The sequence below is a fragment of the Idiotropiscis lumnitzeri genome, chromosome 20, assembly GCF_059441095.1.
Source record: "Idiotropiscis lumnitzeri isolate Australia: NSW breed Sydney's pygmy pipehorse chromosome 20, RoL_Ilum_1.0, whole genome shotgun sequence".
Classification (NCBI taxonomy): Eukaryota; Metazoa; Chordata; class Actinopteri; order Syngnathiformes; family Syngnathidae; genus Idiotropiscis; species Idiotropiscis lumnitzeri.
The window spans coordinates 5913334-5940863 of NC_142410.1; the positions used below are offsets into that span (position 1 = coordinate 5913334).

The window sequence follows — 27530 nt, forward strand, 5'->3', positions numbered from 1 at the left end:
AATTTTGTGATTAGAGCGGCGACAAGCTATGCCGATGACATCGAAACACTTTTTCAGATTTGTTTGTCACTCCCTGATGGAGAAATTAATTTGGCTGAGCCGCCGCGCTCGAAGCATTTTAAGTCCTCCCAAGTCCCAATGAGTATCGATTTTGTATAGCGCCGCTTTCCTGTCACATTAATTTGCCACTTTGTGCCAGTGGAAAACAATGATTGCTGCATATTCAATTTAGACTCGGGGTAATGATTTAGTAAAGAGTTGGCGCATTCCATGACATTTTATCCCGCCGTTGCTTCAGTTTTCTAATTTGCTTGATAACAATTGCAAGACACAAACAAACAATCAAACAAACAGTGCCGCTCTGCTTCTGGTTGTCAAGGGCTGTCGTCGAATCTTAATCCTGTTACCACAAAAAATAAACCGGGTCATTTTTACCCCATTTTGTTCCCTTAATGTACCGAATCATGAAATGTGATCTTTGGCTAACCGTTACACTCTTGCGGACAACCATGACAAAAAAAATGAATGCATGGATGAAAAAAAAAAAAGCGCACTATAATCAATAACATCAGCTCCCGAGAACTTTTTGCCACTCGTACTTTTCATCCCGGTGTAATATCAAGCGAACCAGGTTGGCCTCCCTTTCCGCTTCTAATACTCCCACAACACGCACAAAGGCTGCCGTTATCTGGGGGAGAAATGAACTATGCGCGATTAGAAAATGAAAGAAGATTGCTTTTGATTAGCACTAGTTAATTAACTCAGCCAGCTGCCTGCTGCCTGCTCCCAAGCCAGCCCATCAACAATGCACGGCCCGTCTGCGTGATTAACCCAACGCGCTTGCACGCGGGTGTTTCTGAATGGCGCTGTTGCTTTGTTAAAAAAATGCTTTTGCCCTTTCTTCTTGTATCCAGCCCTGTCAGTTAATCATGAAAAACAAATTAATTTAGCGCGTGCACCTTTCTGTGCAAAACAACCCCCCCCCCACTCCTCCCAAAAAAAAAAAAAAAAAAAAGCAACTTTTCATTAATATGCATGATGGAGAGTGGCCGGCCTTCCCCTTATACATGATTAGCGACATGGGAGCGCCGATGCACCACGGCGCAGTACGCTGCCAAGTTAAATAGAACAGCAGTGAATGATTGATAACGTGGAAACGAGGGACGAGAGACGAGAAACAAACAAAGGAGATGGTTGCAAATAAAGTCAACGAGCATACGTTGGCATCCGGGGGAGGAGGAAGGTGAAGTTTAACACCCGGGTGTCCTCGGCCCACACCCCTTTATGCACTTCGGATGCTCGCTTGCATGTATCTGCAAGCACGGCTGCGTGAACACGCACTGCGGACGAGACAACGTGTCGCTTCGCCGAGTTCTGTCTGCTCGTACGCGTGTGTGAGTTTCAAAATCCAACATCCGCCGTTGAATGATAATGGGACCCGGCTTGTCGCCAGGGGGAAACGTTCCAGTCACACACACACACAAAGGATGAACGGCGGTATAGCAAGGGAACACGACTATCTGCATGTAATCTTCCGTTTGTAACCTTGAATCCGGATGTCCTCATTTGGGCACGTTGTATTTAAAGTCTCCGTTGCTGAAGAAAGTCGCAAAGACTAGTTCCCCGAACGCCGCTGTGCAAACTTCTGAGTGGCAGAGAAAGTACATTTTTAAGTGTCACGGAAAAAAAAAATCTCAGTGGTAAAATGAAAATACGATCAAACATTGCATTCATAGCATGCTCTGGATGATATCTTGATTCATGCGAACCATGTCTTTGCTCAAGAGAGCTAAAAAAACAAAACAAAGACAAAGCAAAATATACACTCAGAGTTTATCTTTTTTTTACGTTTGCCGAGTTGGAGTGTCCTCCAATGTCATGCATGCTCTTCGAAACCCTGAAATTTTGTGCGAGCATAAGTCAAAAATCAAAAATGAAGTGGTGCCCTGGCCACCAGGGGGCAGTATGAGATGTCTCTGCTCCTTATGGAGGATAAAGAAAATGCAATTGTGATTATATTGAATGTCTTAATGTGTTGTTGCACTATGTGTATTCTAATATCAGTATAATGCAGTATTTACATTTTCCATTTTGTGTCAGCATTAGCATTAAGCAAGGAGACTAAAGGCTAAGCTATGTGTGTGGAAAAAATAATTATTTTTTATATATATATATATAATATGTATTTATTATTTTTTTCTATTTATTTATTTATATTATATATATATATATATTTATTTATTTATATATATATATATATATATTTATATTTATTTTTTTTATTTTAAGGAAAAAATATTGTTTGAAAGCTCAATTGAGTTTTCTAAGACAGATAAAAGGAAGTACTTTTTGCTTTTTTTTTTTGCTCTGTGAGGATCCCTCATCCTATCAGCTGCTGTGTGTGTGATGACTCATGAAGTCAAAACCAACTCAAGGTGTCTCCTCTCATCTTTCTATACTTGTATGTCCGGCTCGTATCAACAAGCAGATCACAGCAGACAAGAAATGTCAGAGCTCATCAGTATTGGTCACACTTTCCGCTCTCTTGCGGGCTATGCAAGAAAAAAAAAAATACTTTGGAAAAACTCGTTTTATGGGGTTACACTGAAACAAATCTACTCCAAACAAATATAGTTAACCAATTGTTACTTTCACCTGTTTGCACTCGGGTTGAGAGGGAAATAACTTTGTGGGTTTCTCAGCCGTGACCTTTTTGTTTGCACTTTGGCTCTTATTTTTCCTGCGTTACCTCCCGTGGTTTGATTTGGGCATGGGCATGATTTACCACATTAGTAATCAATGGATACCTCCTCAACAATAATCAGACATCTAGACTTATTTAACTTTGACATATCCATTTAAATGCGGAAAGGTAAATAAAATAGACCGAAAAAAAACAAAAACAAATATATATATATATATATGTATCTATCTGCCCAAACAGATTTCGACACCACCTGAAGGTAGGATTAATGGTGTTTATTTACTTTGCTCCTTCCATAAGTCTTTTGTCCTGCAGCTGGTCTGAATATAGGCCTGTTGGATTAATCGTTCAATAGTCTTTCCACCTCTTAGTTCTTTATCTCATCTGAAGTGGGCGGCAGCGGATTTGGATTTTCGTTTTCGGAAGAAAAAGTCTCGCTATTGCTCATTATCTTACTCGAGTTGGACCAACGTCTCGAGGGGATGGAAACACTCAGGTGAGCATTCAATGGGGTGCAAGTGTGGGAATTGGAAAAGACCCCCCCCCCCCCCCGACGCACACGCACGCTCGTATGCATGCACTTGGTGCTCCCGATGCAACACATTGCTCATGGGCAGCCCAACATTTCATCGCGCACAACACAGCTGTTGGGGAATGACGCTCAGTTAGTTTTGTTATTACACACCAGCTGTCAGCCCAATTTTCTTTAGCCAGGAACATCTGTGGTGTCATTGCCTATTTCCTCGTCACAACCATCACACACACACACACACACACACACACGCCCTTCTTGTTTGTCCACATTACTTACACACTGACAGCGCATTTGACATTTTTGGGATTATTTCACCGAATGTCCTAAATTTCTGCTTTCGCGCCACTCTTTGTATCGAACAAAACAATGCCGCCGGGAGGGGGTTCTGCCGGAGGAGCGGTCGGCGCGGATGCCGCTCACCTTTCAATCGGTGATGTTCGTTAGTCTCAAGACTGCAAACAAGGCTCCGTTTTGACTCAATTGCCGCAAAACGGTAACTAATCAGCAATCAGTTCCACGCAGTCGGCACTCAACTCGATTCGTTCATTACGCCTAACTTGCGTTTGTCGTCTTTTGCCCGTCGCAGGTAACAAAACAGGCACACTTTCCCAGTGTGACACTACAATCACAATTGAATGCTGTCGAACATTCAACCTCCTCACGTTTGATTGACACGCTCAGTATCTTATCGCCACTCCGACTTATACGTTCTGATGAACCATCAGCGAAACTTTTATCCGCGCATTAGGGAGCCTTTAGACATGTTAAATTCCCACCACTGTCATTTAAGTCCCCTAATTTTCTCGGCTCTCAGAGCGTGTCTTCCCATCTCTCCCTTCAAGCTCCGCCGTGTCTGTCTGTGTCAGCGGGGCGTGTTGCTGTCGAAATTCCAAAGTTAATTTTCTTCTGCCGTGCTGAAAATCCAATCAAACCGTTGCCCACCTCCTCCTCGGCGAAGTCGTGTTGTTTTTTTTTTTCTTCTTCTCCACAGAGGCAACCCTGTTAGTTGATGTTTATGAGCTTGGAAACGACGCTTTAGGCGCTGCCACGATGACTTAAGCCTGTGAGCGAGCTTCGGTATTACAAAGAAACAACGTCGCTCGGTCTGAGAGGAAAGTCTGCGTAAAAGACGGCAATGAAGTCAAGGCGGGGACATTTATCATCTTAATAGAAATGACAGGAAGGGTGGTAAAAAAAAAAAACTGTTTGAGTTACTGACTTACATTGCGGCGTCGTGTACGTACAAAAGAAAAAGCGGATTTGTGCGCTCGGGATGTCTTTGTGCGTTTGCTTGTCGAGCCCCTGTGCCATTGTGTGCGCGTGACTCTTTAACTCCGGTGTGATGTTAATTCAGCGGAACTGGGATTGGCTGCCGGCGTGTGTATTACACAGACCTGCTCCCCGTGTGCGTCATTCTCTTGAATCTTGATCAAGCCGCTGTAAGTGTCACCAAGTAACTGAGAGGAGCACTGGCGCAAACGTTTTCAATCTAATTGTTGTGTGGGGAAGAGGCCTTCGTACATCAATGCATTTGTTTTCTTCTCTGGTTTTCCTTATTGACACCCTGGACTGGTTGCCAGTCACTTGCTGAATCTTTGTCCATTTGTTTTTTTTGAAACGTAGCCATCTCCGTTTTTCCTGTCTCTTGCAGCTCTGTCAATATTGCCGTCGAGTGATGAGCACGTCCCCGCCCCTCAGAGTAAACCGAGTAAATGCATGGGCGACATCGAGGAGTTGGCGGCCAGCTATGAACGCAAACTCATAGAGGTGAGTGTTCGCTGTTGTTACGCCGTACTACGTGCTGAGTCACGACTCGCGTAGCAGGGATGGAGGCAAGCGGAAGGCTCAGGTCAATGAAGTCACATTTGCAAATTCGTCGAGGAGACGGGATCGATATTGGAGTGCTTGCATACACATTGTTGGGTCTCACTTATAGTATAGAATAGTTTTCTAATTTTGCGTTTTTTTTTTTTACATCCTTGGCATTATATGAAAATGCACAAAAGCTCCGTTCACAAACTCAACTCGTTCACGAACCAAAGTCATTATGCCCATTTTAATCCATGGTAATAGAATTATTCGGTTCCAGAACCAAATTATATATATATATTTTTTTTTTTTACTCAAATCTTAATCTTGAAATAATTGAACCTTTTATTGTGTCTTTGTGGAGCTGCTCCCCCACGCAAGCATCATTCTCATTTCAGCAGGGATACGCCTCGGCTTAGTGTTAACGATCAATTGGGCTTTTCACAAATAGGTTTTCGGAGAATTTTGAGAAAATAACAGACTGGATTTTTTTTTTATTTAGACCAGCTTGGCATTACTTTATTCGTATGTGATTGTCTCAAATGTTAATTTAATCGTACAGTAATGCATTTATTTTCAAATTAGCACAATGCTTGGAACTGCTGCCTTGTGTGAGACGATGCGGCGACTTCATTACTTGTGGGTGGCGGCACTTGTGTAATGTTGTTTGCAGAGGATCCTAACTAGGATATTGGCGATAATATTTCCATATGCATGGTTAATTACGTGTCCTATTTGCTGCGAGATTGACCGCTGATGGGCCCGCTCCACAGAGAGAAATATGGGCGTTGAAGTAAGTGTTCTGGAAATAAATAGTTAATACATGGCGTTATAATTTTCAAAAATAAATCAATTCTGGTTGTTTTTTTTTTTTTTTTCAATTATTTATGCTCACGTCTTGGATTTTCAATGTTGTTTACCTAGTTAGTTGTTCATTTGCTTGGCTGTCAATCACAGAGTCAAAAATTCCAGGCCCTTTAGGCACCCGTGAATGTACATTTTGGCTTCTATACCCGTCAATGGCAGTGAATGACTTGGAATTGGGTCGCACAAAACGTAGGACAAAATAATCACTGCGCCGGGACTTGTACAACACAGCCAGCTTCTAATGGGAGCTCGAACGGAGCAGGCAGCAAGAGCTCAACTTGGCGTCGCTGGGACTTGTTTACAGCCGTTGAACCAAAATGTCCTAATTCAGAAATGATGTCATTTCCAACGGTGCCTGTCAACAGTTTTCTGATAACAATCCCCCCTACTCCCCCGAAAAAAAAAAACATGACTGACCACACTATTGATTTTTGGAAAATGTCACATTGAAGTTTGTTGGTTCCTAATGAGGCCTGCCAAGCCCAGATAAATACTCGACTGTTTGCCTTCATTTACTGGGGAAACACAGCTGTGTTTATGGACCGGGATCTGTTCAATGATATTTGTATGTCACGCCGAGGTTGACTTTGTAATCCCCGAGTAGATTAGAGAATGGAAAGGCAAAGGTAGAACAAACTTCACCTGACAGTGAATGCATTTTTATTATTTATGCCCGGTAGAAGTGGTGCACTTGAATGTAGAGGACATTCGACGTAACAAAGACTTCTTCATCTTCAGAAGCATATGCTTGCTAATTTTGGGGAAAAAAAAAAAAAAAAAAAGCATAATTAACCTAAGGTTGTGTGCTCATATTTATTTTAATGTCTGTGTTCTTATGAAAGTGTTTTGGGTATCAAAAAAAAAAATTCCAGCTTCATGCCTCAGCCTTAACAGTTACAAAGCGATTTATCAGGTGATGCATTCAGGTGCACGTGCATTCATCAGATGCGTTAAATCCCACCTGAGCTGCACCAGTTTTTGATCAAAAATTTTTTTTTTTTTTTTTTCAACTCGTTGGATCGTCGCTTGTCTCAAATGAGCCCAAAATGAGAAAAAGGCGGATGAATACACAGAAAAGAAAACAATTGACCGGAACAGAGAGATGACGGCGCTATTTTGTGATTCTTTTATGAAGGCTGTTTAGCAAACATATCAATAGAAAATATAAATTGGGAAACAATCCAAAGCAAGCATTTTGTGATGTTCCGCAAATACACATGGATTTAAAATAAATAAATAAATACTTTGCATTGGCCCCTTGCTTAAAAAAGTGCCCAAAAACAATTTGGTTTGCGTGAAGTTTGCTAATAACGTGGCCGTCTTGTAATTGGACGGGTAGCCGTTCACTTTGCGCCCCTGGAGATTGTCAAAGTGAGAAATTGAACACCTAATTGTGCCTGATGAATTAAAAAAAAAAAATCTAATTTTCCGCCCGAGCAGTTATAGCATTATTATATATATTTCTTTTTGAGGTCGATAATACAATTCCAAACTTCTGTCAGTAACTAGTTTTCCCTGATGTTGGAAAGCCAGTCAGTTAGCCACTGTTTTTTTTTTTTTTTTAATTGATTTTTTTGTGAACTTTTGGAGTCGTGTAACAAAGAAATAAAATGATTACAGAATGCAAATTCACACTTTGAGAACCAATAAACGCGAGTTTTATCGCCGCTCTTTTGTTGTAAATCCAACTCCAGCCACTGCGGCGCACGGCGGTGAGCAATCACGTAACGTCCGGAGCGCTACGCAAGATCTCCGGTGCGTCGAGATCTTGCCATGGAGAGATGACATCTCGCTTGAATGCGCATGTTCCATATTGTTGCGAATTGAAAGCTGATTGCGCTTAGAGACTTTCATTATTTTTGTTTTAATATCATCACGATATCAATCATCCTATATCATCCTTTTCTTTCCCTTTTTCCAATTTTTTTCATGCAAATCAAGTCTGCCCTGTGAGAAGCAGCGCAATTTATTTTTCCCCCCACCTTCTTTTGTTTTTTTTAACCCTTGTGCCATTCTGTAACACGACCGACCTCATCTCAAGCGTCTTTATTTTTGTTGTTTGTTTTTTTTGTGCAGTGGCTACAGGCTCGAACACAATTTTTCATAATTAATGTGAATAGCGTATTGCGTAATGTTGACTCACAATAAAATCCTCTAAATTTTTTCCCTCGTTTTATTTTTTTATTTTTTTTTTTTTACTTGTTTTTATACTCTTTTTGTTGGCAATCATATTTTGACAAATTTTAAGATCTGACTAGTGGGTTAACATTTTGACAAGTAGACACCTGGCAAATGGAAAAATCTTATCAGAGTGGGCCTGTAGTGTTTTTTTTTTTTTTTTTTTTTTTTTGGAACGGCCAACTCTGCCATTTCTAGTGGTCCATCTGCTGCTGTCATTTTTCGCACTTGACGCAGCTCTGTTCCTATGTAGCCGTTTTGTTTTTTTGTTGTTGTTTTACACCCAGCTTGTCATGTCTATATTGGTCCTCGCTCAGCCGCTTTCTTTTCCCTTTTTTTTTTTTTTCTTTTCCCTCCTCTTCCGTCATCTTCAGCCATGTTTCCTCCTGTTGAGGAGCAGATGTGCTGAAGTGAGTCACGCAAGTTATGAGAGTTATAAGCTACACTTGTATACGTTTTTAAAAAATATACTTAACTCATTCATCCTTTATCGCAATTTTTTTCCTAGATTTATTTGATAATTGATTAATTCACGGTGACACCTCTATAACAGACATTTAATTTTATTTATTTTTATTATTTAAAATTGTAATCAAAATTCACATAAGAAAATCACAAAATTTTAATAAAATATTTTCTCTTTATTTAAAAAGAAATCACAAATTTTGAAATTCCAATATAGTATTACTGACACATTCTTTGCCATAGATCACTCGATTTCGATTTTGTTGAGTTGGATTCTTTCTTTTTATTTATTTATTTTTTTTTAAAGCATGTTTCATTAAATACAAAGCGAACGCAAAAATCGTTTTTCTGCGGCCTGCAATATGCTAATGAGCATCTCAGCGTCTAACCTCTCTTTTGCCTAAAGTCAGATAATGGCCCAACGCCATAAAATTCGGAACTTGCACGAGGTTATTTCTTACAAATTGCATCATCGCTTTGCATGTGATGGATGCTTCCAGTTTGTTGCCGAGACAATAAACAGTAAAGATGGCCGCGTTAGCTGCCGCGCAAAGTACATTTGTCATGACTAATTCCATCTGCTGAGGATGGAGTGAGGTCATTTCTCCCCTCGCCATCCAATTTCAAATCCAATCTCAGAGCTCTTACTCTCACTTAGTTTAACTTTTTTAGGCTTCGTGCATGTCCTTGTGCCACTTTCTCTGTTCCATCGAAAGTGACATTTCGAAGACGCAATGAGTTTGTTCGTAGTAGTGTTATTATTTGCTTTTGTATGAAGGTGCTATGGCCGCTCTTCTTGGAAAGAAAAATCGGTCCATTTTTAAATCAGAGATGCAAGTAAACTTTTTCTTTTTTTGCGATGAGTGCTAATCTGCACTCGTTTTTTTTCTGAAGCACATCAGGTTTTGTGAATATTAATAATTAATTAATAATAATAACAATTCTACTAATGCAAGCTTTTATAGGTCCAACTCTTAATAATCTAAAAAGTAAATTTATGGGACACACAAAGCCATCTGTTATTTTCTTGGTAGCTGATCTATTAATTTCTATCTGAATCCAATGATCACCTTTTCATTGGTCTGCGTTGCGAAAAACATGAATTGGATTTAATTAACGCTGTTCTGATGCGTTCCTTTTCAAGTCGCGATGGTGAGACAACTTGATGTGTTTCGCACAAGCAAAACGATGTGCAGCTTGCACAAACCACGCGAGGAAAAGCAACAAAAGTGTCATGACCTGCCTAATAACATTTAGAATTGCCAACAGATGCGACAGATCGCGCCAAAGCACTACTTTTCCCTCTGCCGTTAGTTACCTCGAAATGCCGTGGACCACCCGTATAAGCAACCCGTGCGGAATTGATTCTTAAGTTTTATAATTGAACCCCCAGCCTATGAAATTTTCTTTATTTCCATATTTCCACGTTTGCTGGGTGTTGCTTTGACTCCAAACAGTTGAAATCGTATTTCCAAATCCTGCCGCACGGAAAGGGAGCGCGCCTACCTTGTCATTTTATGGCTGCCCGAGGAAATCGAGTCGTATTTGACAGAGGAGAGATTTAAGTGGCAGCCCGAGGACACGCGCATTGAGATTCTCTTTATAAGCTCTGAGCTGCAGTTAATAGCCATACGACGACAAACAAGGAATGCCAAAAATCAAAGCGCCGTCTCCTTGAGAAAAGAAAAAACCTTTTTCATGGCAATTGTTATGCGTGTGATGATGAAAGACATTATTTGGAGTGTTCATTAAAAGGGCGTACGCTTCCTAACGGTAGAGTATTACGCAACATAATTGGTTCTTACTTGGAAGTCTGTGTCTGTGGAGTTTAATTTAATGTGTTGTGGGATTTCTTTCTTTTTTTTTTTTGGTCTCAGAGTGAATGTTTAATTTCTGCCTATGATGTCAACTTTATTAAATTGATTAAAAAGAGTGATTGACTCTCAGCGTTGTAGAATTTGTGTGATTTTTTTTATTTTTTTTTAATGAATTAAATTGAACAACTAACTTTGGTCTTATTTAAAAGCAAACTAATCAAAATGAACGGTCAAGAATCGCAACTTGAGCTTGACATTCACCAATACTGTAGTTGTCGTCCGAGATTTGATCAATGCGGTGCAATATTTATGTTGCTCTTTAAGATCAGTTGTTAAAATTTTAGTTTTCATTCAGACCTGATATGAAAGCCATAAAAATCCTTTCCAGAGATAATAATGTTCAGTTTCAAAGTCAAACACGCATCACTAATAAACATGAACCCTGAAATGTTTGTCTAAATAAATAATAAACTAATGTAAAAAATATTCATATTTTATTTATTTGAAATGATTTTATTTTGGTTTAATAATTGGTTAAAATAAACCATTTTACTTACATTGTGAATTAAATCCATTCTTAGTAGCATTAACAACTTAAACATGCCAATATAGTATTGAATCTAATTTTGAAATATTTTGACTTCATTATCTGCTAAGCGTGCTTCAAGAAACTGAGCAGCTAAAAATCGATTCGCTCGGCTATCGATTTTCCCGATTTTTCAAAATGCAAAGGTGAAGCTACCACTTTCCTCCATCAGATGGCAGCACTGAGCAAATGTATTCATTCAGCAGAGTCACGATATGTCACGTGAATGAGCCAGTGCCTGAGCCACGCAGTCGGAGCAAAACAAAACAATTTATTGCTTGCGAAAAATATCAATAAGCGTGATATTAAATCGCAATTCGCAGTATAATCAATAATCGCGCAAGTAGTGTGATTTGAATCAAATTGTGCACTTTGTATAATAACTGGCAGGTAAAACACGCGCCCACAATAAAAGTTAGGAAAAGAATTGCCGACATGCTGTTTTAAATAATCTGTGATGTTGCCGCTGTTTGTCTCCCCTGCCAATCGCGTGACGCGGCCCCACAAAAGCGCTGGTGGCAGCGGGTGCCTCATGTAAAGCACTGTGTGCGCCACAGCTGTCAGTCACCTCACAAAGACCCGTCTGCGCTGTCCGGCCAGGTTAGGACGATGGCGCCTCGCGCACATACACACCCACGCTCTTTCGTCGCTACTATTTGCACGAGTGCACAGAATTGAGGAAAGCGCTGTCAAGGTTGCTTGGCGCCGAAGACAATTGATTAGCCGGCTGCCAGGATTCTGACTGCCAGGGCTCCAAAACCGCATTCGCCGCTTCACTCTTACTACAAGTGCGGCTCGGTCCCTCCACCACAGGATGGAGTTTAGCTGTTCTCCTAAATCTCCTCCGCTGTCAATTTTAATGAGACTCCACCTGGACTGCTCCTTCTGTGTGTGCGCCGCCGAGAATTGTAACTTTTAGAGTTTACAACTGCCTTTTTTAAGACAGCTGTGGGTTTTGTACTAATGATATGTTATGCGTGTGCGTGTGCGTGTGTTACAGGTGGCCGAGATGCACGGAGAGTTGATCGAGTTTAATGAGCGCCTATATCGCACCCTCATGGCCAAGGACCACCTCATCGGGCAGATGAGGCAGGAACTTATTGAGCTGAGAGGACCGGTGAGTTAATGACAACGCGCAGATGCCCCCTCGCAAACCACGCATTTCTTTCCCAAGACCCGCCCCGTTCCGCTCTCGACTCGGCCGGGCTGTGATTTCGATTCATATTTGCACTTTGTGTCACGGCCGTGTCCAAATATGGTCAATTCTTTTTTTTTCCCTCACATAACAATATTAATGGACCGTTCACCAATTTTTTATTATGATTTTTATGCAATATTAACTAATTAAAAGCAATGAAAATGACTTTGCAACATGTATATTAGAGCTCTTCAAACTGGTTGTTTTTAGACAATGGCGAGTGGAGATACGAAGGTTAGGTTGATTTGTTTTGATAAAAACCATCGCTGTAACGCTTCGGTGCAGAGAGACGCACACGAGCTATCGTCTGCGTTGCGTATTAATATCTGCTAAATACACGCGGTTAGTCGGCTGATTTATTTGGTTTTTTTTTGCATCGCTCATAGCTTGAGGAAAAAAAAAAATCTGTTAATTTGTCGGAATAATAAAAAAATTCCCAGAGGGCCTGCTCGGGGCCTAATTAAATGAAGGTCTTATCTTGTGTTTGTCAAGTTTGCATTCCGGTTTGCTCAATGTGTTCAAATGAAGCTTTATTTATTTATTTTTTTTTTTGACGTGCTGTCAATATTTTTTTTCCCCCCCACCTCAACGTAATGCACACCCCCAGCCCCCTCAGGATTTTGTACGTCAACGCCACATGACACTAACATCTGTTTACACGGAGAGCACCTACACACATACACACACACCATCTGTTGTGCGAGTTGATGCGCGCTACTAAAGAGTTGAAGGTCAACGAAGGTGTGGCCTCTTATCGTTTAACTCCAGCCTTTCCTTGCTGGACTGCTCAGCGTGTGTGTGTGTGTGTGTAAGCGTGTTAGCACTCATGTCCTTACAGTGCCATGCTGAGCAGCTTCAACGCGCTCAGGCCATGGTCAGAAACTTTTACACATTTCCTGTGACCTTCCTATCCACTGTGCCGAAGGATGCGGAGGGCTTCACTTGACCGACAGTAAACTCAGTTTCCTCAACATGCGGCAGCTTTCAATGACCGAGATGGAGCGATGACACACTTTTTTATTTATTTCTTTATTTTTTTAACCAAGACCGCCAACATCTGGATTTGTTCATGTGGTGCCGCAAGGGACCACCTGAATGACTGATGCAAATCATCACAAGCTTGATGGATTCACACACACACACACACACAGATTCTAACACACACAATCATACATTTGTGGGGGTCGGATTAGAATTACGTGTTCCAGGTGTTGACTCCAGTAAACAGTAACCACAACGTTTCACGTTTACATGTACAGATGTGCGTTCTTTAGCTGTCGACGTATGCTGGGAATGCAGAATGAGTCACCTATTTTTTTTTTTTCTTTAATTTTTAGGTCCCGGGAGATTTGAGTCAGACATCAGATGACCCCAGCCTCTCCGATTTTGAAACGTAAGAGTTGCGCAATTTCTGGGTTTAGGAAAGATCCAGATTAAAAAAAATAAAAAATAAAAAAAAAAAGAATCATTTTTTAAAAAGTTTTTTTCTTTTTTTTTTAATCCAGTATACTTACTTCCTCTAATTCCCTGGCATATGGGAAAGGAGAGCCACACTGCCGTTCAAAGACTTGGTTATTTAAACACACTCAAGCTGGAGCTGCTGTTGACCACAGCTCACACGCACACTCACTGATGCCATACGACACCAGTAGGGGTCCGCCTCTTAAAGACACACACGCGACAAAAACGTGTGGAATTTTCTGTGTATTTAATGCTTGATTTCTTTCAATGAATATCCCACGGGATGTAAAGACAAGCAAATGTAAGGAAGATGAAAGAAATTTAAAAAGCAGAAAGTAAAAAGATGCGTATGACAAGAGTAGGGCATGAGAGTATAATGTTTAATTAAATAAAAAAAAAACATTTTACAATGGCAACTAATTGAATTGTAATAAAATTCAAATGAAAATTTAAATAAAATATTTGTTTATCCTCTGCTCACTGTCCGTTTTATGACCTCAAATTGAGGCGTGCTTGATCCATTTTGACCACCCACTAAAATTAACACTTTTTTTTCCCCCATCTCTCACCAAAATCTTAATGATCCCCCTTCACTCAGCATGCTTTGATACGCGATGGCACGACGCTTTCTACATCTTTCACCGCTCTAAGCTTTAATGTGCCGGAGCTCACCGAGTGTGGCGCATCGACGCATTCTTGATGGTGATGATCATGACTATGATGATGGACGTAATCGGCCATAACGATTGAAGGCGCTTATTGTTTGTGTCCCTAAAGGGCCCATCGTGCTCTCATCAACGTGTGGATCCCTTCTGTGTTCCTGCAGGGCCGAGCTGCCAACGCCTACCACGTCTATCAGGTAAATCGCGCTTTATTAAATTGCCCGAGTCGTCCAAGGCAGCACTTTGGATGTATGTGTTTACGAACACAGCTGTGCTATATGCGCGCCTGTCCGTGATACATGTGGTGTCAGTTTTATGGTTCCTTGGCTCCAAGATGACGCAAGTTGGTGCCGAAGCAATATCATCATATTAGACCGTATGGCTGCACGATGTTTGTTGACTATAGCTCCGTATGTGGTCTGTTTTTTTTTTACTCATTTTGCAAGCTTGATATTAGCGTAATGCGACTACGAGGCCATCCTGATGTTGCTCAAGAGCCCATCATTGATGGATGTAACAGAGAGAAGCCGGTCACTTTTCAAAATAAAATATTATAAAATAAAATTTTCATTCGTGCAGCTCGCCAAAGTGGCCCATGGACCGCTACTGGCCCGCCACCCGGTGGTTGGAGACCACTGCGCTAGCTAATGTCCAACTATTGGGTGGTTATGCGCATTTAAGTTTGCATCGATATTTATTCGATATATTGTGCAGCTCGCCAAAGTGGCCCGTGGACCGGTACTGGCCCGGAAATATTTAAAAAAAAAAAAAAAAAAGATTTCATCTGTGCAGCTCGCCAAAGAACCCGTGGACCGCTACTGGCCCGCCGCCCGGTGGTTGGAGACCACTGCGCTAGATAATGTCCAACTATTGGGTGGTGATGCGCATTTAAGTTTGCATCTGACTGATCAAGTCTCGTGATATCGATATTTATTCGATATATCGTGAAGCCCTATTCGATACGGCTCTGGCCTGAGCACAGAAATAGCGAATATGTGCGATTTTTGAGAATAACGGTGGCTCGGTGACCAGTCCTTGGTGTACCCCGCCACTCAGCTGGAATCCGATGGAGAGGACACTCGCTCGCCGATTAAACATTGCGTTGTTTTATTCAGTGGAGTGAGAGCTAATGGGAAGTAATTGCCTCTTTTTCTATCACGCAAACCATGTCAGAGGCAAATGTTTGCCTTTTTGATCGGCTCCCCTGCGCTGTCACCTTTTCACGACGTGACAAGAAAACATTTCTTTGCAGCTCTTCACTCTTCACTTTCAACCACTTCTGCAATTCATAATGATGTCTTTTTTATTTATTTTTATTTTTTTTTTACGACTCTGCACTTTGACCCAGTGCCTCCAGAATAACTTGAGAACACATTCAAGCCGCACGTCTCAGAGAGTTGTCCGACAAACTAAACTGCTGCTTCTGCTTGCATCTGTCAAGTTATCCTGCAACTTTTAGCGTGTCGTTCACATTCACAAGGTATTAAACTTGACTCTTTGACACACGCACGCACCGTATTGCCAGCTTGTACCGCCGCAATGTTCGTCAGGTGAAAGCATCCAGGACAGTCTGAGACAGGTGACACATCCTCAGCGCTAACTGAACATCAGGGACGGCTTGCGAGCGAGCTCAGCCCGTCTCCGCTTATACATAATTGATGAAAATTCACATCTCGAGCCGAGAGCTGTCCGACGCGTTTTTTTGGGGGGGGTCTTAAATTAAAAGCATCATCGCATCAAGACAAAAGCATAAATCATCAGCCCCTTGTAATTTCAGAGAATTTACCCGATATTCCCGTCAAAATATACATACGGTATGCTGAAATAGATTCGGAACTGATTATTATTTTTTTTTTTGCACGTTCGGTCAAATTTGCAACGGACAGCAACTCACATTCACCCCCCCCCCCTCCAGCACACTTCACGAACAGCGACTCGTTCCCCGCCAGCCGGCTGCTCATTTATTCACTGAGACTTACAGGTGGGCGCACCGGTGATGCCATTGTCATGCTTTCAAAGCTAACGTACCCAGAATCCATCACAATTTTAAAAGTTACACCAACCTTGTATGAAAGTGCTCATTTTAGGTGGGAATGTTTGACACGCACAGAGATGTACTTCCACCCGAAATAGAAAAATGTGAAAGTAGACTGACTTGTGAGATAAAATACAAAGAGGAACTATAAGGAGGTGGAAAATGCAATATAAAAATAATAATAAACAATCAATCTGACATTATTAAAACGCATAATGCTGCTAATGTAACATTGTGGTGTGTTGCACTGATTTGGTATTATTGGCCTCTTCAGTGCTGGTCTCAGGGCGGCTGCTGTCCAGCTCTTGAGCCCAATAGAAAGTTCAGCCCATCTGGCGCATTGGAAACTTTCCTTCCCAGAGCTATATTCGTCTAATGGCTCCCTCCGGAAAGGGCTTTTGTTCTCCGACAGCCTAATGGATGGCCAAGGTTACCCGAGTCATTGTTGTTAAGGTGAGCTAGTTGTCGTGATTGAACACCCGGCCGGCTGTTTAAAAGACTGGGGGTGCTATCATGAGGGGGGGGGGGCTTTTTAAAAAATCCAATGTGTGAAGACTATTCCAAAGGTTCTCACGCGCACGTGCTTTCGAAATGGAGCGAGTTATGGGAGCAATGAACAATAGCTGCGATTTTATTTTATTTTTCTCTCTCTCTCGGCGAGGTTCGGTGAGTCAATGGGATTTTTGAAGCCCGGGCGTAAGTTAGGTCACAGCAACCTTGTGGTTTAAAATAAGCTCGCTAACAGCCATGTGCTGCTGCCGCTGAGAGGAGGAAAGCTGATCTAAACACCACTTCTCACATTTTACCTCTCTCAAAGTCTTTACAACTCGCCCTTATTCCCCCCCCCGCCCCCCTCCATCTCCATCATCCCCCATCTGTCTCCCCCCCGCCCCATCCACCAGCTTGCACAGCATTATGCTGAAGCTCCCACTCTATTTTTTCCTTTCTTTCCTCTACAGCCACTTTTCTCTCAATCCTTTTTTTTCGAAATGACTTCCACCAAGATCAACGAGGCTCCGAGATGGAATCGCTTCATCATCAGTGGCCGTTTCTCCTTTTTCCTTCCTCCACCTTCCCCTTTTTCCCGCCTGAACTCATAATGAGCACATTATACCGGGCGCGGTGTTCTCCCTCCTACAAAATCCCAGCAGTGGGGGCTGTAATGAGAGGAGGGGAGGACGCCTCATTTGTATGAACATCGACGAACATTCAACATTCATTTGTGTCACCTGTGCGTTTTTAGTCTGCTTCAGAAAACGCATGAGCCGCGATCGGTCGTTATGATGTCATTTTCAGTCGACAGAATTGACAAAATGGCCGCCTGAGTTGGACAAAAACGGGTGGATTTGACTGCTTAAATCATTTTCCACAAAGGGAATATTCATCAGAATGCCGTGCTTGACTGGTGAAGACGCCTAGAACATTTTTTTGCAAAGCTTTTTTCGGGGTTGACTTCCCCTTTAAGAAACAAGGAATTTGTTGGTTTCCTATTATCAGGATCAGGATTGTGGTGCTGACGACAAACGGTTTGCTACTTTTAAGTCTGAAGAATTCACATCGCATCGTTACGGCGGCACGGCGGAGGACTGGTTAGCATGATGGCCTCGCAGTTCAGAGGTTCCGGGTTCGATTCTGGTCCTGCGGTGCATATTACTGTGGCAGTTAAAATTTGAAAGATTTTGTCTGGGGAACATAAATTGCCAAATTATGCTTGAGGGTCCATTCCACTGTATCGTAACCCGAATTGTTGATGATGGATAGTAGACTTCCAAGATTATAAATCTATTTTATAATGAGGCATATGAGTAATGAGTGATGTCAAGGTGTCGCATTTCTTAACATGTTCGTTTTTTTGTTGTTTTTTTTTTTAACATGGTAAACGTGTAGCATCATCCATCTCGCGAATTCTACCCCTCCCTCCCCCCCTTCATTTTCTTCCCTCGATTTTCTCGGACCTCTCTTGTTAATTCCCCCCTATTCATCGTGATCAGATATGTTTGTAAGATGACGACGCCGTTGATGATTAATTCGGAGGCCGTGCAAGTGAGACCCTCCCTCCTCCACAGCAACCGTGACAACAATGAATCATGAATTTAACCTGGCGCTCCTTTCCAGACGGTCCTTTCATCCATTTTCGACACATAACTGAAAATGAGAAGTCCTCTTGTAACTGTTTTGTTGTTTGTCTTGTTGCTGATTTTAAATACCAGTGGTGGGCCCTCAAGACCTTCTCTGCTGGCCTATCATAATCAAGAAATTATGATTATATTCTGCACATTGATATCAAATTGTTGCCTAGTGTTGAATTTTTAGGTAGAGTTTTTATCCAATCAGAATTCAGCTCGCTCATGTTGCCGGGCAGATTTCATAAGACCAATACTACGCACTATTCGTCCGACGCCTTCCGATCCAATCGTGCTGGCGTCTGTTCTGTGTGAATAAGGGGCGACTGGCGACCGTTCAAAAATCTCAAATATATTCTTGCTTTTTTTTCAACCACAATGGCCAAAGGAGGCAAACGTGTGGATTTAATTGCAGATGCACTTGAGAGGCCAATTTCAAGACGGACCTTTCAAGAAAAGCATCCAACACTCACTCCGTAGTGTGTAAGTGTTTCTGTATATTATTTCTCCGCCCGTGATGTCAACAATGATGGTAATATGTGAGGGTATTCGAGTCGGACTAATATCGCACAGACTAAAGTGGTTTGGAATCAGTCTAATAGAAGCCCGTGCCTCATTATAGAAAAAAAACGGGATCTGATTCTTTGGACAACATTCCTGATGGCATGTCTTCATTAGAGTTGCAGGTAAGCTGGATTCTGTCTGACTCATTTTATAACGATGCAATTATATAGTTTGTAATCAACACAAATGCAAACATAGCTAACCTATTTCTCCATAAACTTTTAATTTACTTCACGTGTCATCCGGCATTGTCAACTGCTTATAATTGTAACCACAGTGAGGAAAAATAAATGCCCCTAATTAACCGCCATGGCATGACCAGTCGTGGGCTTCCCCGTGCTTCTCAAAGCCGTTCATATGCAGCCACATAAATAAACCGCTCTATGAATAATTGAGACATCCTCATTGGTACGTTTGTGATGCCACATGGACTCCCGGAGAAATTCAAAGCGGGATTCCGTCGGAGCGCCTTTAATTTACGTTTCAGGGTTCACCTCATGGACGGTGCGAGGCCTTCTGATTCACCGCAAATGATGAAAGTCTGACGAGTCTTTGTATCAGATTTCATTTCCAGCATATTTGTGGATGTTTGTGGGAAATAGGTGTTGTGTTTTTAAGCGCAACTCATGCTGATGGTCCTGCATGTGCGCGTGCGTGCGTGTGAGCGATAATGGTCAGGAGAATGATGAGTTGGTGACAGAGGGAGATAACTGTTATGTTGATGATTGTGATGATGAATGTTTTAGGATGATGATGACAATAATTACACTCGTCTTGGTCTCACATCCATCAGTCTTAGATTACACGTCCTCGGGAAGGCCGCTTGTTTTGCTGTTTATAGCAACGACATATCACATCGACTAAATTTACGTTACGTATAATACATTGTAATGGACTCAGTTACATTTTTACAATGAGATGGACTCACTGTATCGCTTAAGGCAGGTGTGGGCAAACTACGGCCCGGGGGCCACATGCGGCCCGTTAAATGTTTTAATCCGGCCCGCCGAACTTGAAAAAAATTAAATGAATAAACCTAAATACTGTGGTGTGTCAAAGACTGATATTGTGTTGTAAAGCTTTTGTTCATTTTCATTTAAAATTATTATTATTATTTTTTTTCCTCTGATGAGGTGAGGTTACCAAAACACTCCATCCATCTGCTCCTGGTCCGGGCCCTCTGTCAAATTTTGGAACCCATTGTGGCCCGCCAATCAAAAAGTTTGCCCACCCCTGCTTTAAGGCCATTACTGACATATAAGGGAAGATCCAGTTAGGAATGAGTGTCAAGTGGTCAGTTTGTGTGAATTTACTTTGCCTTCAAAAAAAAAAAAAAAAAGAATTTAATCTAAGCAACAAAAGTGAGCACACCCCTGAGTGAAAATGTCCATTTTGTCTTCTTGTGCGATATGGAGTCTCTACTGCTACACTGATTCGCCATCATTCTGGATTTTGAAGCTGTTCATGGGATTTTTTTATATGGTTGTGAAAATAGCCACTCTAGTCGATGCGTCACCCGGATTTGAACCGTCTACAAATCAACACAAAGGGCGCCCATTTTATCACGTCAACGGTGAGCCAGCCATCGGTGTGTCCCGGGCAGCTGCATGTGACGATGGAAAATGTGGCCTACCTTCGTCTTCTTAATTTGGCTGCGGCGATTTTTTTTTTTTTTTTTTTTTTTAAAACACCCTCATAATGCCCGATGAACTCTTGAGCTTGAAGTATAATTTGTCAATCAGCTCCACTCTCATTGCTCCTTTTTCTTTCTGACTGTCAATTTGGAGTTCCTCATTCTGTCTGGGCCACTTAATTGTCTGACTTTACCTCGCATGTTTAATCGTCTCATCAGTCAGCTTCACGGTCTCCGCCCCTCTCTGCCTTTGAGTCTCACTCCTCTCGTCTTTACATCACATTCGCCGCGACGCACTTAATGTCTGCTGCTTTCCTTAAGATGGCTAATCTTTGGGACTCGTTAGGGGTTCATGTGTTCTCGGGGAAGAAGGAAGAGATGATATCCTACAAAGCCTGAGCTTTCGGTCGCGAGGAAAAAAGGAAGGAGGCGACAGGGAAAGGGGCTGATGGGAATAATGGAGGCAATTGTGATAAAATATGACGATAAGAGCTTTGTCCTCTTCTTCCTGGGGCGCCGTGAGAGGATTTTCCGAGGTAGCCTCGAACTTGAACAAGTGCACCGTACGTGCTTACCACCCACTGGTCTTAAAGAACTTTAGTAATAAAAAGCTCGCTGTCTGCTGTATTGATGGCTGGCCGTCTTTTATGAAGGGAGAAGTACTGCGTGAAATAAAAGATTTTTCTTTCCCTCCTCTGGTCTTCCAAGCCATATTTCTCAATGTTTGTTACGATTGCACTTTGCCTCCTGTTGCTTTGTAGTGACGGGAGAATCTGTCGCCACTGTTCAGTCTGCATCACGTTTGTCCCCTTTGTTGGCATGGCAAAATATTGAAGAATGACTTTGAATGTGGAACCAAATATATATATATATATATATATATATATGTAGCAAAATTTCCCGTAATTGATCGTGATTAATCACATTTTTCTACAATTTTCTGCAAAGCTTGTCAAGTCATTTGTTTGAGTTAAATCTTGGAATTAGTTTGATCCCTTGCATAAGTTCATTTTCCTGTAAACTACAACTCTTGAATAACCCGCCAAAGACATAAAACAAATATGGTAATTTAATGGATTAATGGATTTGTCTTTGCAAAGTGGGCAAATTATTTTTACCTTCCCATTGAGCCATGAAGCAATTTTTTTGAAGTAAAACAAAATAAAAAATCTCTCCTCGCAGCCTGTGACGCTCCTCTAAATTTGGCTGCAAATTGAGTAGAGGTCAACTGCCACTGGAAATAAATAAAATTGAGTTAAATGAGTTAGAACATTTTTTTTTAATGCTTTATGAAATTGTAATTAAACTCCAATGTTAACGCTTTAATTTTGACAGCCGTATTATATACGTTCCTTTTTAAAAACTGCAACAATCTTATTTGCATGTTTGTTGTGAAATGTCTCCAAGGGGGGAGAGGGGGATAATTACTTGCAAAAAGAGTTTCTCTTTCCAAGTCTATTTTTTTTTTTTTTTTTGGCGAGAAATCAAAATAGCAATCAATAAAAGCAGCTCTCGCAGCTGGATGCCACCCTGAGAATCTCACCAGAGAGAGATCCAGGTCTTGTTCCCTGGCCGCAATTTACAGTGTACACCAGCGTTGAGCATGGACCTTTCGAGGGCCATGCGCTCAAAGTTTAAAATGGAACAAGAGTTTGTAAAACCTTACAGAAAAACATTTTAGTATATACGTCCTTGCACTTTGTGCTTCGTTTATTACGTGTGTATAACTAATGTCTTCTTGCTCAGCCTGCTGCCGTCTTATCACATGGCACAGGAGCGCAACAGACATGGCGGGGAAAGAATTTTTTAATTGTGGTCACAAAATGCTCATTTTGTATAAGCAGATATGACATGCATTCGCAATTTATTTATTTATTTATTTATTTTTTTCAAATTGTGACCATGAATTAGCTGTGGCTCCCTACTGCACAGTCGAGTAAGCCAATCAAGCGCTCCCTCTCTCGAAGCGATAAGGTGAAGGGAGAGCCTGGGGGACAAAAGATAATTGATCGAGATAGTATGACTGAATTTTATTTTCGGCTGGGTATAAAGCAACAAAGACGTTCTGATAAGCCTGGCGTGCGTCGCAAGCTCTTGACGGGAACGGAAAAGAAAAGGCACTTAAGTGTATTTGAGCAACATCCGGTTTGCAGTTGGGGTGGGGGGCGGGGTTGGTCATCATTTGTTTAACCAGATGTCCAAGTTGTTCTTGTGAGTGATTTTTATGAAACCACAAATTTGTATTCTGTGTATGTTAATAGTTATTCTTGTGTACGTGACGTGATGCCTATTTCGTGGCCATAAATTTGTTTTTTTTTTAGCATTTTGTGGACATGGCAGGATTTATTATTATTATTAATGTGTTACTATTTTTATTCTGACAAGGTTAGGTTAAAATACCTTTTAAAGGGGAATTCAATTCAAAACATTTATGTTTATTCATCTTGTGCTTTGTGGAATTTGAGTTTAAGCAGTAAAAGGAACCCGTTTGTATCAATCTCAGGGGGCGGCCATTTTGCTGTCGACTGAAAATGACATCACAGTTGCTCAGGGATCCACTAACGACCAATCATGGCTCAGCTTCCGAAAACAGGTGAGCCTTGAATGGTTGTCATCTGATCCCTGAGCAACTGTGATGTCATTTTCAGTCGACAATGACAAAATGGCTGACCGAAGTGAAGGCACAGGATATATTTTTTTATATATTATATTTTATTTTAATTTTTTTATTATATTATATTTATATTATGATATATTATTTTTTTATTTTATTGATTTTCTTTTTTTTTTTTTTTTTAGGTTAACCTCCCCTTTAAGTATAGCGTAAAACGTCAGACGGCTTCACGTCTTTTTCTTCTATTTATTTTCAATATTTTCTATGGAAGTTGTTTGAAAATCCGGAGCAATTTGAGGCTTTTTAGTCAATTTTGGCATTGCCTCGTCACGGCTTACCAACATTAAGCACTGGCCAAAGAGCGTGGTAATTAATAAATCTGCCAAATCATCGCTCTCAAATGCTCATTCACCCAAATCAACCGTTTTGTCGTTCCTACTTGATCTCGGAAAACTGCGGGCTTTGTTCCATAAGTTAGAGTACCAACCAAGGAGGACGCTTAAATGCCATCGCCCCCCCCCCCCCCCCCCCTCCCTCCATCGTCATTGTCATGCTTGTCATTGCACAAGGTCTCCTAACAAGCGATCATTTCTTGTTTCACCAAAAAACGAAACTTGTTTGCTGTGATTTCGAGAAGGATGGCCGAATATTTTCCGCCGGCATCCTTTCCATAAATGTGAAGTCAGAGAAAACAAATTCTCCCGGCGTCCTCTTTTAGTTTCAGGTGCTGCATTTTAATGTAACAGCAGCCCGGCAACAACAACAGCTGCTTCCGTGTTTTCACATTTTACAGACTAATGGAAGCAAAATACAGACGGTCTGTTTATGCGTTGAGCGCATGGAATATTCCCAGTGGGGAATGTTGGAGAAGCCACTTGGAAAATGCCAGATAAATAAGAGTCACTCGGCATTAAATAATGCTCTAATTTATGGAGAACGCAAAGCGGCATGTACATTTCAAACAACTTGTTTGTCTTTTTGCTCTGATGTGCCGTTTAAACGATACAATTGAATTTATTTGGTTGCCCGTCCACTTCGGCTCCGTGCTGCCAAGTGGAATACCAATAATAATCGCTCCGGATTATATTTGGACAGGCTCGGAAATTCGTGAGGATAATAGTCAAAGGTCTCAGCAACATTTTTGTGATATCGTCCAGACACGTCTCCTGATGCTATAACAGCGAGACATTTCCGGCGGCTCGCAAAACTTCTCACGTCTTTTAATGACTGTCGAAAAATGTCAGATTTGTTATTTGCACATTTCGTGCTCTATCGTGGAATGCGCACGCCGACAAAAACATCAGTGAGGAAAGTAACCGTCTCCTCATAATTAGGATTGAAGCTTTTCTATCATGTTATATAAAGGGAGGGGGGAAAAATAGTTTTGATAAGTGGAACACAATGCGCTGAGACGTGTGCGGCGCTTTGGACGGCGTTTTTCTTTGAAATTGAAAGAAAACGAGTTTGCGTTTCATGACGGAATTACTTCTAATTGTGCAGCCTTACATTGACGGTGTTAATGCGCAGTCACCGTTATGTAACCTCAAGATTTTTTTTTTCTGCTCGTGTCATTGTGTCAATAATTGATAATGTAGATTTTACGATATTTGTGTCACATCTTTGCAATGTGTTCTAAACCAATGGTCCCCAATCACCGGCCCACGGCCCGGTACTGGACTGCGGACCTCTTTGGACCAGGCCACACAGATGGGGAAAAAAAAACTTGCCGTGCTTCCGGTTGATTTATTATTCAAGGCTGAAAATAATTGCTAATTGTCTGGGTTGCCATTGCGCTAATATTAGCTCAGGTACGAATGCGGTGAGCACCGCCCCGCAAAAGTGGACTTGGACTTGTATGAACCGGTCTGCGGCGGAACAAAGCTTGGGGACTCTAAACAACCACATAAACTTTCCCTCCTTCATTGTTTAAACAGCTACTAAATCATGTCGGCTCATATCACTGGCCTGACGTGAGGTGAATAGCATCTGTCCCGTTGTTATGGCAACGCCTTATCATCTACTTTAGCCTGTCTCTATATGTCGAGTGAGCTCGGTCACGATGATTGCCGTTGAGCTAAATTTCCCCCACTGAATTATCAACTAATTGATTTAAAAAAAAAAAAAAAAATCTTTTTTAAATGTTATTTTAATTGATTACCTATTTGATTTTTTTTATTAATTTTATTTTAAATGTTATTTTAATTGATCACCTAATTGATTTTTTTCTATTAATTTTATTTGAATTTACCATTCCTCCCATTTTCATGCCATTGTTGTCTTCTCATATGTGACGTAAAACTGAATCACCCTTTTATAATGCCCAATCGAAGGTAAGACTTTGGAGTGAACCCCCACCCCCCCCCCCACCTCCTCCATCTCTAATACAATAATGTGTCTCCGTTGTTTTATGTTGTATTTAGCCTCAGGATGTCTTGTCATCAAGCTTTTCCCTCAATGCCTTAAATGCACCCTCTCCATCACATCAATGGCGGACGCCTGTCAGCATAACCCTAATGAGGGTCCATGCACCCATGTGGTCTAAAATGTGGACACCCCCCTTTGGAAAGGATACTAATAAATGCAAAGTGCCACAGAAGCACATACGAAACACACCCAAGTTTGATTGCATGTAAACCCTCAAGCGGGCTGCCGTCATGCTTGATGAACTTCTTGTAATATCCCTGGCACGACGGGGGGGTGCTAAGGAGTGACACGCTAACAGTCCGTCATCCCACCGGTGTCTTATCCGAGCATATCATTGACGTGCAAAACCGGTTCCAAAGGGACGCTTGCTGGCTTATTTCGTCAGCATCGCCGTTACTTCAAAGAATTGCACCAAATGAGGTTGAAATGAAGTCAGTGATGCTGGAACAGACTCACTCGCCGGACTTTCACGCAGTCCCCACTTAGTGGACGTGAGTCTGTCTTTGTATGTGCATTGTGATTGGCCGGCAGTGAGCTCAAAATGTGGTCTGCCTTTTGCTCGGAGTCAGCTGTGATGGGTTCGAGTACCCCTTGTCGCTGGATAAGATAATCTGTCCAAAAAATGGATGGTGGAGTAGGGATGTGTAATTAACTCATTCAATACCGTTGACGGATAAATACGTCAAAATCCTTTTTTTTTTTTACTGGGCTGGTCGTGAATGAGTTAATTGTAATTCAGTTACGATTATGATTATTACACTCAATGATTGCAAAATTACACATAATTGTAAAAGAAACAAACACCAAAAAAATATTATTATAGCTACATATATTTATTTTAGTCGATATATATTATTAAAACAGAAATTTACATTGGCTAATCATACTCAAGTTAAAAATGTGCACTTGGGATATCTATTAAAATTTTAATTTCAATTTGGCAACAGTTCAATGGAAAATCTTTTCCAATGGCAAGGTAACGTCAATGCACTATGTTTATACAAGGAAACTTCAATATATAGATTTGCACCTGTTTTTTTTACCCCCCCAACTTGACTATTATTCGCCATGATTCACACGTCAGCGCTACAGCCCACAACTTTTGTATTAACAGTTTTGAAATTGTATTAAAAAAACAAAAACGACAACGAAAAAAACCCCAAACATTTCATCTCTCACTCCCGATTTCCATCCATAAAAACAGAAGCCCATCTCCTTCTCTTTTTCTTTGTAATAGGCTCATTTTGTCTCCACTCTGCGCTCCCCCTCTCTTTTGTGAGTGTGAATAAAGCAGCTAATGGCGCATGGAAATGGTGGCAGAGCTGTCACGTCTAAAGACAGACTCTATCTCTGCGTGGCATTATGCTGGCGAGACCATGTGAGAACCCCCCCCCTTTTTTTCTTTTTTCTTTTTTTTCTTTTTACACCTCTGATTCCCGCAAGGCTGTATGAAACCGTGATGACAAGGTTATCCAACTCACGTTACTTTGCTTTCATGTTTATCACTCTGTACCTTATTCATGTTTCCCTCAGGTTTACATCCGCATCCTGGACAATGAGTGGAACGTGTACAGGCGCTACACTGAGTTTAGGGAGCTGCACAACCGCCTGAGGTCCCAGTTTCCACAGGTGGACGCGTTCAACTTCCCGCCAAAGAAAGCCATCGGGAACAAGGTGAGCTCACGAGTGTGTTAACCCAATCGGGGGGAGTTAATCGACTATTTTAGGTAAAAGCATTTAAAAACAACTCCCGACAACCGCTGCTTGCGTCGTATAGGGATCGAGCGTTGAATCGAAAAATCGTAGGTGATTATTGCCACTCTTCATTGTTTAAATGAAGCCACAAAATATGGTG

The 27530-nt window shown here is 41.4% G+C and overlaps 1 protein-coding gene across 5 annotated transcripts in view; it reads left to right on the forward strand.

Annotated features, from left to right (window-relative positions):
* snx29 (sorting nexin 29) overlaps positions 1 to 27530 on the forward strand; it is a 153441-nt gene that overhangs the window by 33551 nt on the left and 92360 nt on the right. For all 5 annotated transcript variants that reach the window (XM_088284001.1, XM_088284002.1, XM_088284003.1 and 2 more), the window contains exons 15-19: positions 4891 to 5006; positions 11962 to 12078; positions 13497 to 13552; positions 14398 to 14479; positions 27209 to 27349. In XM_088284001.1, coding sequence (XP_088140127.1) covers positions 4891 to 5006; positions 11962 to 12078; positions 13497 to 13552; positions 14398 to 14479; positions 27209 to 27349 — 512 coding nt within the window. The remainder of the gene's footprint in view (positions 1 to 4890; positions 5007 to 11961; positions 12079 to 13496; positions 13553 to 14397; positions 14480 to 27208; positions 27350 to 27530) is intronic.